The sequence below is a fragment of the Peromyscus leucopus genome, chromosome 2, assembly GCF_004664715.2.
Source record: "Peromyscus leucopus breed LL Stock chromosome 2, UCI_PerLeu_2.1, whole genome shotgun sequence".
Lineage (NCBI taxonomy): Eukaryota > Metazoa > Chordata > Mammalia > Rodentia > Cricetidae > Peromyscus > Peromyscus leucopus.
Window position 1 is genome coordinate 12,351,360 of NC_051064.1, and position 15,172 is coordinate 12,366,531.

The following is a 15,172-nucleotide window of genomic DNA, read 5'->3' on the forward strand; positions in this document are numbered from 1 at the left end:
AAAGCATTTTAAGACATAGAATCTTCAAAAATGCTATCGAGTTAGCTTCGCTCCCCCCCCCCTTTTTTTTTTAAATTCATTTTTCATTATCAACTGCAGTTGAGTTGGTTTTGTGTTTGCCATCTCCTCCCAGGCTTGAGGCCTGGCCTTAAGTGTGGTTTGCATATCCAAGGAGACTCCCATGGAGAAAATGAATTTTTCTTTTGAGAGTAGCTGTCAGTTGGAGATAGCCTCTGAGTTAGGGATGGGGGCTTTTGTTTCCTCTCTAATTGTCCAGCACTGGGGCCCTTGTAGGCCAGAAATGTGCAGGCCTTGAGCATGTTGCCATAGTTTCTGTGAGCTAATGTGTGTTTTGGTCTAGCTATGTTTAGAAAGCTTAGTTTCCTTGGTGTCCTTTAGCCCTTTTGTCTACTAAATTCTTTCTGCTTCCATTTCCACAGGCTTCTCTCATCCTTGATAGTAGGGATTTGATGAAAACATCCTATTCAGGACTGAGTTTCCAAGGTCTCTTAGTATCTGCACTTTGTCTAACTGTGAGTCCCTGTTTGTTCTCATCTACTGCAGGAGGAAGCTTCTTTGATGATGGCTGAGCAAGGCACACATCTAGATGTACAGCAGAATATTGTTAGGAGTCCTTTTATTGTTGTATCCTTTTAATAGAACAGTAATATATGATTTTGCATTGGCTTATCTAGTCTCAGGATGTTGGTTACCTAAGCAGTGTTAGTGATGGATTCCAATTAGTGGAGTGTCTTAGAGTTTCTGTTGCTGTGAAGAAACGCCGTAACCACGGCAAATCTTATAAAGGAAAACAATTAATTGAAGTGGCTCACTTCATTTCAGAGGTTTAGTCTGTTATTGTCTTGGTGGAAAGCAAGGCAGCATGCAGGCAGACATGGTGCTAGAAAAGGAGCTGAGAGTTCTTACATCTTGACTCATAGGCAACAGGAAGTGGTCTGAAACACAGGGTGTGGCTTGAGCATATATGAAACCTCAAAGCCTGCCCAAAGCCCTACTCCAACAAAGCCACACCTAATAGTGTCATTTCCTTTGGGGGCAATTTTATTTCAAATCGCCACATGGAGTGATCCTTAAATCCAATCAGATATTTGTTGGTTAGTCCTTTAAGCTTTGTTACAGTTTTGAACTAATGAATCTTGCTGACAGGTCACCATTACAGATTGAAGGGTTTGTAGCTGGGTTGGCGTTACCTTTCTGCTTTGGAACTGTGCAGAGTACCTTCCAGTACCATGAACTTTAGTCATAAAGAGGTAAAGACTCTAGGTAGACACTAACTTGGCTTCTCTATGTTAATTGAGTTGCGGAGGTGTATTTTTCAGCAGTAGGACCTATCAATTTGTGGAGAGCAACAAATATCATTGACAACAGCCAAGATTGTTTGAGCATTCTCATGGGATCCTTTTGCCCAAAAATTCAACTAGATATATCCCAGTCCCAGAACTGGAAGCTTTGTTTGGTGATGAATGATGTCCAGGTGGGGCTACGTCTCATCCATTATGTGATGATTCCATTTAGATTGCCTTCATATATGAATATATTTTAGGAAACTTCTACAGTATTTGATTTTTACATGATCTCTCAAATGTTCCTTAGTTTATGCTCACCAATTCTTTTTCCTACTCCCCATTTGATCTTCCCATTCTAGTACCACTCATCCATCCATCCACAATTATCTTTTTTATTTCCCCCTCCTAGGATGATCCAACCATTCCCTACTCCTTTATTCTATACCTAACCTCTGTGGTTATCATGATTATAGCCTGCTTATCAAAGATGTAAGAGCTAACATCCACATGTAAGTGAATACACACCATATTTGTCTTTTTTGGTCTGAGTTACTTTACTCGGGGTGATTTTTTTCAATCTCCATCTATTTTACTGAGAATTTCATAGGTTCATTTTTTAGCAGCTTAGTAATAATCCATTGTGAAAATTCACATTTTCTTCATACATTCATCCATTGATGAACATGTGGTTTGTTTCCAATTTCTGATTATTATAAATAAACCAGCAATGAACATGGTTGAGCTTGTGTCTCTGTAGTAGCATGTAGAGTCTGTTGGGTATATGTCCAAGAGCGGTACATATTTGAGGTACAGTAATTCTGATCTTCTTGAGAAACCACCACACTGATTTCCATAGTGGATCCACAAGTTTGTACTCCTACCAGCAATGGTTGAGTGTTTTTCCCTATCCCTTATCCTTGCCAGCTATCATTTGTTTTGTTGATTTGGGCCTTTTTGACTGTTGTAAGATGAAATCTCAAAGAAGATTTTATTTGCATTTGCATAATAACAAAGGATGTTGAATATTTCTTTGGTGCTTCTCAGCTATTTGTATTTCTTCTTATGAGAATATTCTATTTAGAACTTACTCCACTTCTTAATTGGGTTGTTTTCTTGATGTCCATATTTTTGAGTCCTTTTTATGTTTTGATATTAATCCCTAGGGGTCTTTTATAATTTATGTCAATTTGACATACTCTAAAGTTATCTGATAGGAAGGAAACTCAGTTAAGAAAATGCTTCCATAAGATATTCCTGCCCTGTTTGAGCTCCTGTCTTGACTTTCTTCTTTGATCATAAACCACAATGTGGAAGCTTAAGTAGAATAAATTTTTTCATCCTCAAGTTGCTCTGGTCCTGGTGTTTCATTATAGTAATAGTAAACCTAACTAAGACAAGTGGTACCATGAGTGAGGTATTGCTGTGACACACATGACCGTGTCATTTTGGGGAGAGTCATAGAAGGACTTTGGAACTTTGTGCAAGAAAAGCGATTGAGTGTTCAATGCTTTAGTGACCTGTTCTGTAGTAGTTTGGAAGAAAGAATGTTGAGGACAATGTATATGATGGCTTGTAAAGTTCAGAGGGAAGATTTTCTTGGTGCCATTTGTTATTTTGAATTAATATTCTGTGGTCCTAGTTAGCTGGGGCTGAAGAATCAGTTATGATTAGCAAGATACCAGAACTAGTAAAGTTAAACCTTTGTTTTGCTGGAATACTCAATGCTGATCATCTGGAGTTGAGAAATTAGCAGTGATTAAGAATAGATCAGCATCATCATGGTGAAATCTTCTGGAAGGTGTTTCCTGAGAGTCAGCACACAGAAGTGCTAGTTTTGTAGGTATTAAGGGGTCATGGAGAGTAGCTGAATCTTGGCTGTTGTAGAATATTATTTTAAGGTGTGTTCTACTTGTTTATGCTATGGAAAATTTGTTTAAAGATGCAAAGATGTGTTGCATTCTTTTATGTTGCATTTATTTAACTCTGTGAAGCTGTGTTATTTTGCCTATCTAAAATATCTGATGGTCTAAAAAAGAGCTAAATGGCCAATAGAGAGGTAGGAGAAAGGATAGGTGGGGCTCACAGGCAAAGAGAAAAAATAGAGGGAGAAATCTGGGAGGAAAAGAAGAAAGAGCAAGAAGAATCAAGGAGGAGGACATTAGGGACCAGCCAGCCATGGACTAAGAGTGAAAATAAGATATACAGAAGTAAGAAAATAAAAAAGCCCTGAGGCAAAAGGTAGATGGGATAATTTAAAGTTTAAAAAAAGCTGTCAAAGCCGGGCGTTGGTGGCGCACGCCTTTAATCCCAGCACTCGGGAGGCAGAGCCAGGTGGATCTCTGTGAGTTCGAGGCCAGCCTGGGCTACCAAGTGAGTCCCAGAAAAGGCGCAAAGCTACACAGAGAAACCCTGTCTCGAAAAACCAAAAAAAAAAAAAAAAAAAAAAAAAAAGCTGTCAAAAAATTAGCTAAGCCAAGGCATTTATAATTAAGAATAATTCTCCATGTGTGATTTATTTGGGAGCTGGGTGGTAGGCCCCCCCAAAGAGCAAAGACCCAAAACTGTAAAGAACAAAAGAGCAAAACCAACCAACATTACTTGGCACTGTGTGGTAGGGCTGGATTCCATGAAAAGAACCCAAGAGAGGCTACTGGTGAAAGTGTAGCCCAGTTGCAGCAAGGAATCTCAGTAATTTTGGAGATGCCAGTTCCATGGATGCCCACCAAGAACAGCAGTAGTACTGAAGTAGAGCCTGCTCAAACTTAGAAAGCAACTTGTATGTGCTGCAAAGGACAGAACTGGAAGAGTTACCCAAGCCCCTTAGAAGAGCCCAGAAGATCTTGAGTGAATCCCAGATAACAGGATGTTGAGATATTTACACTTTTGGAGTTTGATTTTGCTTTGATAAGATTGTAATTTTGCCCTGGTCCTTCCTTTTTGAAGAAAGCATTTAATTTATTTTTGATTTTCACAGGATCTCACAGCTCAAAGACTGACTTTTTTTTTGAAGAACTTTCAGATTTTTAAAGAGATTGGATATTTTAAAGAGACTGAACTTTTAATTTTAAAGACTGTTGGACTCTTCTTTTAATTTTTTGTATTGATTCTTTGGGAATTTCATATCATACACCCCAACCCCATTCATTTCCCAGTCCTTCTATGACCACCCTCTACCCTTGTAGCCTCCCCACAATAAGAAAAAAATATAGAAATAAAATTTTAAAAAATCACTTCACTCCTCCTCCTTTCCCACTCTCCATTATTTGTCATAATGGCATTGGGAACTGCAGTGTGTCTTTCTCTTTTTGCTCAACAGCTTTCCTTGTAAATGATCACTGCAAAGAGACATTGGTCTGCTTCAAGGCCTCTGGCTCCTGCTGCATATCACTACTGAACTCTCACTGCGACTCCTTTTGAATACCCTGATGTTGCCTTGAGTCGTGGAGATCCATGGCTATGGCTCCACATGACTGGTACCTCCATTGCTCTAGCAGGTCATAAATGGGTTAGATATTGGGGTATGTCAACTCAAAGATCTGGAAGTGGGCATGGGTGGTATCTCGGTTGGTAAACCTAGGCCTCCACCTGGAATACCTGTTCCCTACCCCATGAAGGGTGGGGCCAGATCTCCCTCACCCCCACCATCAGGGCCAGCTCTCCTGTGAAGAGTGAGGACAGCTGTACCATGCCCACACCACTGGAGGGAGCCAGCTCTCCTGCTGCACTGGCCTGTGAGATGCAGGGTCAGCTCATTTCACTCCTTAGACATCATGGACTTAAGTGGCAGTCCAGACTACTGGCGTCCACATGGTTTTTGGTGGTAACATGGGTCACAGACATTATAGACCCCAGCTGCCATAGGACCATCAATGCAGGCATGGCCCTTAGCAGCAGCCATGTCACCATGGCCCCCATTGGTAGCACAGGCCACTCACATAAACCTGTTCCACACCACTGTCACATCTCCAGTTCTGTCTCCAGTTCTACCTCTCTCCACAGCAGCTAACCCACTCTGCTTCTCTTTATTTTTCATCTCTCTGCCACATACTTGCTCATTATAGTGGCACCCAGTGGCAGGCAGGCCTGTGGCCTCTGGCTGGCTGATTTCTACCTGACTGTCAAACTCTTAAAGTTACATTATGTTTTAAATGTGAGATCTTGAGGATAAATGTGAAAAGGAAAGGATGTAGTTTAATAATGATATGTTTGTGTTTCAAGTTGACAAGGGATCAATTGTGCTGGATAGTTTTATTTCAACTTGACATAAGCTAAAGTCATTTGGGAGCAGGGAATCTTGACTAAAAAAATACCTCCATAAGATCAGGGTGTACACAAGCCTGCAGAACATTTTCTTAATTAGTGATTGATTGGAGGAGAATCCAGCCCATTGTGGGTGGTGCTATCGCTGGACTGTGGTTCTGTGTTCTAAAAGAAAATATGATGAGCAAGCCATGAGGAACAAGAGAGTAAGCAGCACCCATCTAGGTCCTCTGCATCAACTCTTACCTCCAGGTTCCTGCCTTGCTTGATTTCTTTTGATGATGAACTGAAATGTGGAAGCATAAGCAGAATCAACACTTACCTCCCCAAGTTACTTTAGTTATGGTATTTCATCATAGCAGTAACAACTCTAGCTAAGACAGTCTTCTTTTCGATGTGTTGTGGGTAAAAAACAAAAACAAAACAAACATGTCTGGGTTTTTCATTTGATTACTTGATTAACATGTCTTTTTTTAAGGCAATACCATGCTGTTTTTATCACTATAGCTCTGTAGCACAATTTGTAACTGGGAACACTGATACCTCCAGCAGTTCTTTTATTATGCAGGCTTGTTTTAGCTAGCGTGTGTGTGTGTGTGTGTGTGTGTGTGTGTGTGTGTGTGTGTGTGTTCCTATATGGAAAGTGAAAAATTCTCCTTTCAAGTTCTGTAGAGAACTGTGTTGGGATTTTGATGGGGATTGCAATGAATCTGTAGATTATGTGGGGAATCTTACTATCTTCTGCTATCTTCTTCAGTTTCTGTTTTCATTGTTTTAAAGCTTTTGCTATGCAAGTCTTTCCCTGCTTTTTCAGAGTTACTCAATATCTTTTCCTTTCTTCCTCCCTCCCTTCCCTCCCCTCTCTCCCTCCTTCTCTCTCTCTCTCTCTCTCTCTCTCTCTCTCTCTCTCTCTCTCTCTCTCTCTCACACACACACACACACACACACACACACTTTCTCCTTATTTTTTTCCTTCCCTTCTTTCATTTTTGGTTATTGAAAAGGTATTTTTTTCCTTGAATCTTTCTTAGTCTGTTTGTTATTTGTGTATAAGAAGTTTGTTTGGTTTTGTGTATTAATTTTGTATCCTGTTATTTTGCTGAAAGTGTTCATGAGCTATAGGAATTTCCTGGTGGAATTTTCAGGGTCACTTACATATATAAACATATCATCTACTTTGACTTTTTCCCTCCTCAGTTTTATCACTTGATCTCTTTCAGTTGTCTCATTGCTCTAGCTAGGACTTCAAGTACTATATTGAAGAGGTGTAGAGAAAGTGGACATCCTTGTCTTGTTCCTAATTTTAGTGGAATTGCTTTGAGTTCCTTTCCATTTAAGATGATGTTGGCTGTGAGATTTCTCTAAACTGCCTCTATTGTTTAAAGTATGTCTGTTATATCCCTCATCTCTCCAGGACTTTGATCATGAAGGGGTGTTAGATTTTTGTCAAAGGTCTTTTCTGGATCTAATGAGATGATCTTTTTTTAAAGTCTTTTTGTGTGGTGGATTATATTTATTAAATTATATATGTTGAAGCAATCCTGCATCTCTGGATTGAAGCCTACTTGATCATGGAAGATGATCTTTCTAACATATTCATGGGTTTTGGTATTTTACTAAAAATGTTTATATATTTTCATATGGGGACTTGGTTTGTAACTCTCTTTGTTAGGTTTTTATGTGATTTAGATATCAGTGTAACCATGAACTCATAAAAAGAACTAGACAATGTTTTTCTCTGTTTCTATTTTGTGAAAAATTTTGAGGAGTATTGGCATTAATTATTGTTTTAAAGTCTTGTAGAACTCTGTGCTAAAGCCATCTGGACCTGGGCATTTTTATTTGTTGTTGGGAGAATTTTAATTACTGCTTTTATTTCTCTTAGCATTACAGATCTTCTTAAATTACATATCTGATCTTGAATTTTTTTCTGTATTATATATCAAGAAAATTATCCATTTCTTTTAGATTTTCCAATTTAGCGAAGTACAGGTTTTTAAAGCATGTCCTATCTCTCTAGATTTCCTTGGTATTTGTTAGGTTCCTCTTTTTGTGTTTAATTTTGTTAATTTGGATATTCTCTCTCAACCTTTTAGTTAATTTGGACAAGCTTTTGTCAATTTTATTGTATTTTTTGCAAAGAACCAGCCCTCTTTTTTATTAGTTCTTTGTATTATTGTTTGTTTCTGTTTCATTAGTTTTAACTCTGAGTTTATTTCTTGCCATCTACTACTTTGGGGCTTTCTTTCTTCCTTTCCTTCCTTCTTTCTTTCTTTGTTTGTATGGAAAAAGAAGGATGGTTGTAGATTTGTAAAATTTCCTTGAGTTATATAATATTTTAAATGCTTACAAGTCATAACATATAATCAAATTATATATGCTGAAAATATTTTATATATGCTAATTTGTAGATTTAAGGTACAATGGAGTACAAATATAACTACACTAGTGTTGATTTATTATCACACCATGTATTTCTACGGTTGAGAGTAAAGTAGAACTCCATGTAAAACTTTTATGCATGGTAATGATAACATTAATATTATTTCCTTGTTCAGAAAATGTTCTGCAAAGACAGAGGAAAATAAACTCCAACCTCTTGAGTCACACAACATAGCTGAGTATGCCAGAAAAGCACGTGGCGGCCCTAGTCTTTATGATGAAGAAATCTCTTCATTGAAGTTTGTAGAGTTCTTAGCTATCTTAAAGAAACTGTGAGTATTCTTAATGGTAAATTTATGTCACTAAAGACTACTGTGACTAGTTTTTTGTTTGTTTTTTGTTTTTAGTTAGTTGTTTGCAAACGCATGTGCATTTTTCATGACTTGGTGTGACTGATGAATTCAGAAGTGGAAAGTCTGGAGACTGTCCACAGATGACAACAACCTTCATGAACTCAGCCTTCATGACATGCAATGGATATACTGCTAAGCTTGTGGCTCCTCATTTCAATTTTACATTGCAAGAAAAACATGTGCTGTGTACTGATGTCATGTAAAAAACAGTTTGTGATTTCATTAGTTTTTAATTACTCAATGGCTTTCTGCAGAATTTAAACTGTCTTTTCCATCACAGAGCCTTTAAACACACTTAACTTTTATTACATTTCATTTCTTTGAGCATGTTGTCCTACAGTTGGGACACAACTGCTTAGTGGTAGAAGGAAGAGAAATGGAGAGGGGAGGAAAATAGGAACAGAGAAGCAAATATGGAGATTATAATATGATTACATCACTTACCATTTCTCTTTTCTTCCACTGAATCTTCCCTACCTATCCTAGGTCTCTCTCAAATTCATGGCCTCCTTTTTATTAATTATCATTACATACCTATATGTTTCTACACATACAAATGGAATTTCTGAACTAGTTCTCATGGCAGTTTTTTGAGACAGTTGTGATGAGTTATTAGAACAATAGGTGTGCTGAAATCTCTCTTAGCTCTTCAAGAGGGTGTGCCTTTTCTCCTTGCCTGTTGATACAAGTACAATTTTGTTATTGTTGTGTATTAGATTATTATAAACTTAGTGGCTTGAATAATGTGCATTTTAATGTGTGTGTGTGTGTGTGTGTTTCTTTTTCAATGTAATGTCTTTAGGCATAGAGTATCTGGTTTGCTTAATATGTCAGTTTCAACCAAGGTGTACAATGAGCCGTTCATTTCTATAGCAAGAAATCTTCTTTCATGGTTATGTTGTTGCTGGAGGAATCTTAAATTCCTTATAATTGAGGAACTGATACCTTCTTTTTCTCGCTAGCTCTCAGCAGGGACAGTAGTTTTCCACACCGTCCATATCTTCACTCTGTAGCTTTTTCTCATTCTGTCACCTAACATGAGTGCTTACCTTTTTAAAGACAGAAAGGAAGAGTCTGTGTGTATTTCTTAAAATTTTAATTAATTAACTAATTAATTATTGTTGTGGAGGGGTACATGCCATGTAAAGACCAGAGGACAGCTTTGTAGAGTTGATTTACTCCATAGATCTTCACCTGGGTTGTACTTTTACATGGAACTCTGGTTGTCATGCTTGCACAGCAACTGCCTTCACCTGCTAAGCCACCTCATGGGCCTGAATCTGTGTTTCTTTTATTCTGCCAAAGTGAAAAATTGTATGGGCCAATCCCATAATCGTTGCTGTATTCTAATAGTTGAGCACAAGCCTCTAATTCTGATTCTACATCCAAAGGTGTAGACTCAAGACAAGGGTGAGTAGTTCATTTAATGGTGTTGGACACATTTAGGAACATCAATAGTTTCATGTTAATTATATTTGCAATGGAGTTGGATGCCTTACGTGCAAAGTACAAAAATAATTTAACTAAATTTTGTTTATTGATGGATAAGTTGTCAGGTCTATAGCCTTTTGTTTATTTCTGACTAACAGAACCAATATCAGATAGATTGATAGGTTGTTTTAGTGATGCAAATTACCAGAATTTTAAAACTAGCTACCTTACAATCTATAAAGTCCTTTGTTTGAATTTTAGTAAATAAAAATTAATTATGAGTTACCATAGCTACTTTCAAAGAAATGCAAATGTTCTTGAGAATATTAAAAATCTTTTGAAGTTGATAACTTGATGTGATATTTAATCACATTGACTACATAACCTCTACTTCAAGTTGGTAGGTTGAGTTTAGTGCTGATGCAGAAAGATGGCTTTGAAACATAAAAGTCATTAGCAGACATCAAAATCATTGAGGTTGCACAACTGAGGACCTAGGCGAGAGGTACAATATTGGTAAGTCATTTGTCAGACAATATGCGGGAGAGAGAGGAGGAGGATAGAAAAGTGGCTTGGAGTCTTTGTGTTAAATGTTGTTTTGTAAAGCATATTACATTGACTACGTGGTAATTAAGGCATTGAACTCTACATTAAGAACCAGTACTGGTTAATTAAAACTACAACAACCAAAAACAATGAAAAAAATAAGAGAATGTTAGATATCCCCACAGTGGCAAATAAGTGCATACTGAAGATACTAAGAGCTTTACAATCATAAGTCTTCTCAAGATACAGTTCAGAATTGAGTCATGATCACTACATTTGATTGATAGTTAGTAGGAAGCAGGCTTGCTGTTGGCTTGTATACCCATTCCTTAGAAAAAAAACTTAAAGAGACAGTACATTCTGATGAGTACTTTTACTGAGCTTATATATAATTGGCAAAGGGAAATACTTTGAAAGAAAACACATTTCAAAAGGAGTAAGCATTGAACAACAAATACAATTAGCAGCTGTGAACAATTTTGATCTTCTAAACAACTTTGGAAATTGTGGAAAATTATAATTTAATCCATTTGTGAGTGAATTCAGCATAAGCTTTTGAGTACTTTTTTAGTAATTTTTCCAGGATTGGAATTTCAGAAACATATATGTTTTACCTTCTGTGGAGTTTATATTCTTAAATAGAAGTGATAATGTATTCTGTGCACCATGACAGTGTTGAGGGCTTAGGAGAAAGTTAATCCACCTTCAGGAGATAGAGCTTGGTGGAAACATTAGTGAAAATCTCACTGTAGGGTGATAAGATGAGATATTTTAGGAAATAGGAAGGTAGTAGCCAACTTAATGTCTCAGATAAGTGTACTCTGTTCAAAGGAAACTAGTGTGAGAGAATGGGTCTACAACATGGTTTGTAACACAGTGACCTACAAGGAGATAACTTTCCTGAAAAGTACACAATAGAGGAGGGCCAGGGAGAGGGAGGAGGCCTCAGAAGGACTCAGGAACCCAATCATCAAGAAGTGGTCATAGGCAGTGGTGGGATTTTAATGTTGGTGGAATGCCAACCTTTCATGTATCTGTGGTCAACATGGTTGCCATGAGGAGATTCAGGGTGGGATGTCCAGCTGTACTAGGTGAGGAATGACTGTAGCTTCTTTTCTATGGAGAATGCAGGGAATTAATCTCATACCATCCAATGCTCATATTTAATGACACTATAACATCACCAGCTTTTGAAATGTAATTATGAAATACTTTGTAGAAAACAACTTATTTATAATCTGCTAACTCTTTAAAAAAATGACTTATATGGGCCTGGAGATGGTGTGAAAAGAGGGAGATGCAAGGAATTCAAAAATGATCATGAAAGCAGTTGGAGATCCTTAGAGGAAACTTGGCCCAGTTGCTATCTCTTCTACTTTCTCCAATTAAAGATGTTTCCTTCGAGGGAATGAGGCATCTGATGATCATTACATTTCGACAGAGCAGTGATGCAGAGCCACTTCTCAGGAAGGACTCAGAGGACTCACTCCCTGGAAGAAATCAGTGTATTTGCCTTTTAGAACCAGGCTGTGTAAAATTCAAATGCAGCCTGGTTCTCCCACTGTCCTCCAGTGAAGTGGCTTATAAGATGAGGAACCTCAGTCTGGGATAACACTTCCAGGCTATGTGCCAGTCAGAGGAAAATGCCATGGTGCTCCCAGCTTTGTGCAAATGGCACATTTGGAGTAAAGCTGCTTGGAGATAGGCTGGGAAGGCTCTCACCTAGATAGAATCTTCATTTGAAGTTGGGTTAATAAATACAGATAGTTATTTATGTTTATGATAGGAGTCATGATCATAGATGCTATAGGAATGTGATTAAAAGAAGACAATTACTTTAGATGAGGTAACAAAGAACAGAAATGTTAACTCTTTAGCATCATATAGATATTGTGGAAGAGAACAGCACTGCTTCTTGGTCTGTTTGTAGCAGCAAGAGCCACAGTTATACTTGGGATGTATTCAGTGCAGTCAGCTTGGCCTGTGATCAGAAAAATCTAGGTCATGAACCAGACTGCTATGAACTGTGCAAGCTTTTGAGAAAATTCTACCTCTTAGTATTCAGTTTACTATTCTATAAAAGCCATAAACTCATGCTATCATTATTGTTGTTAGACCCAGATGAGTCAAAATTGTCTTCTACATGATTTCCATGAATGAATTATAAAGAATTTGCTACTATCTTAAGATAAATCTCCTCTCAAGACAGAATATATAAATTTCCATTATGATAGATGAACAAATAATAGCTCTTACTTATTTATCATGTATTTATATTAGTTTACAAAGTTGACTGTGGCATTTTCATATTATAGTTCAAAATGTTTAATATTATAGTCATTCACATATGAATGAGCTTTTTAAAAACCATTTTTGAACCAGTCTTCTGTAGTTAAGGAATAAACAAGGTCTTCTATTATAACATTTCTAATAACACACTTTAACTCTATTAATATATTGTTTTAGATTGTATTTTAAAGTAACATTTAACTTTCTTGGTTTCACAGACTCACTTTCTACATTTCAAGTTAGAATATTTTCATAGAAATGCTTTAAAAGTATAAACACAATAGAAAGAACACATTAGATACTATGACATCTGATTTTTATGGCCTTACTGGAAAGTTTTAATATGTATTTTATTACAGATTTAATAATACATAGGGACACAAAATCATGTGTGCAGATTAGTTTTAACAATTGTCTGTAAGTTATCACAATCATATGATTTCTTAAAAATGTAATGTCTGACAAATTTTAATCACCTTCTTAATGTACTCACTTATTCTCACAAAATATTTTAAGTCATCTTGTGAGCCAGCCCTAACTTTTCAAATAGTTTTAGTTTACATTCAAATAACTGTGTTTACAAATATGAGCATGCTTTTGTACTATTGGGGTCATTTTGATATTTAAAATAAATTTTAGAAAGACTTAGAACATTACATCCAGATCATATTAAACCTAGAAAATCATGTGTCATGTGGTTTCTAGTAGACTATGGGTCTACATGGTCATTTTGAGGTCAACCTCTAGAATTATCTACACAGAGGTATCAAACTAGTTGGTTATCTTTAATAACTTACAAAACAACCCTTATTTGTCATTCTATCTTTTATCCACTAAATATCTGTTCTTTGGGCCCTCATGTCTTCAAGGGTTATTTGCTGTACAAGTTATCATTTGCATGGATGATACTGTAGTTTGTAGTCCCTTGTGTTTCCAATATGCATTCATGATTCATAGCTCGGCTATTGTGGATAGTGCTACAATAAATATGGATGTGCCAGTATTTCTGTGTCATGATATCTTAGAGTCTTTTAATTATATATGAAAAAGGTGCAGCAGGGGAATTCTAGTTTATGATGTTTTGAGAAAACTCCATACTGATTTTCTGTGGTCTATTTGGGGATACATTCTGCCAGCAGTGTATAAGGTGTCACTTCCCCCAATATTCTCACCAGCAGTTTCTGTCGCTAGTTAATGAGAGACATTCTGACAAGTTTGCAACCTTAGTCCATTTCTCTGATGACAGGATGCTGAACATTTTTTTATATGTTTATTGGCCATTTGTATTTCATTCCAGGGATGCAAGGATAGCTCAACATATAAAAATCCATAAACATGATGAATCACATTAACAACAATCAAGGGCAGAAACTACATGTTCAAATCCATAGATGCAGAAAAGGCTGTGATCAAGTTCAATGTCTTTCCAAGGTGAAAGTTGTGAAGAAACTGGGAGTAGAAACAACATGTTTCCACACAGTGGAGGCCATCCATGATAAACCTATAGACAGCATTATAACACATGAGGGAAGAACTGAAAACAGTTTAAATAAGTCTGGACTAAGACAAGAGTGTCTTCTCTTTCTACTCTGTAGCATTGTATACAGTCTTAGCTAAAGCCATAAGACAAGAGCAAGAAATAAAGGAAAAGGGAAAACTCAAATTATCCTTATTTGCGGATGATATGATATGTGATAAATTCTATACACCCTACTTGAAAACTTTTAGAACCAATAAACACCTTCAGCAAAGGGGGCAGGCTGCAAAGTCAATATAGCCAAATCAATAACAAACATACTAGAAAGAAAAGAAGAAAACAATTCTGTTCACAATTATTTCAAAAACTATCTTGGATCATGCCTCACCAAGGAAATGAAGAACTCCTATAGTATGAATCTTAAGCCTGATAATATAAATTGAAGAAGACATTGGGAAATAGAAAGATCCCTCCCACATCATCTGAACATCAGAATACAATACAATGAAAATGCAAAAAGTGATCTACAGATTTAATGGAGTCCTCATCAAAATCCCAATGTCATCATTACAAAAAAAAAAGTCTTAAAATTCATAGGAAAGCACAAAAGAACCCAGTAATGAAAGAAGTCTTGAACAAAAAGGGTAATGCTGACCAATGAACAACAGAAGACACTCTCTCTCCCTCTCTCTCTCATGCACACACACACACACACACACACACACACACACACACACACGAGAGAGAGAGAGAGAGAGGAGAGAGAGAGGAGAGAGAGAGAAGAGGCATATTGTAGAAAAATTATTAAAAGTTTTTAAATTCTTTTAATAATAAAGACATAAAAGTTAGTTTCACTGGAAGTAATATTTTAGTCCTTCAACTATTTCAGACAGTGTACTGAAGGTAGGACTTCTTTTGCAGTGACTTTCTGCCATCAAGATTTGCTAGGACAATGGTAGCACAGAGCTTATGGAAGTAACTAAGCAATACCTGATGTGACATAAGGCCTATTCCACAAGGAGGAACTCATGTCTAACATTGCTTGGGTGACCAAAAACCTGGGACTA

The 15,172-nt window shown here is 36.9% G+C and overlaps 1 protein-coding gene across 2 annotated transcripts in view; it reads left to right on the forward strand.

The window, feature by feature from the left end:
• Positions 1-15,172, forward strand: part of Cnbd1 (cyclic nucleotide binding domain containing 1) — a 357,869-nt gene that overhangs the window by 57,456 nt on the left and 285,241 nt on the right. For both annotated transcript variants that reach the window (XM_037202380.1, XM_037202379.1), the window contains exon 4: positions 8,126-8,281. In XM_037202380.1, the coding sequence (XP_037058275.1) occupies positions 8,126-8,281 (156 nt within the window). The remainder of the gene's footprint in view (positions 1-8,125; positions 8,282-15,172) is intronic.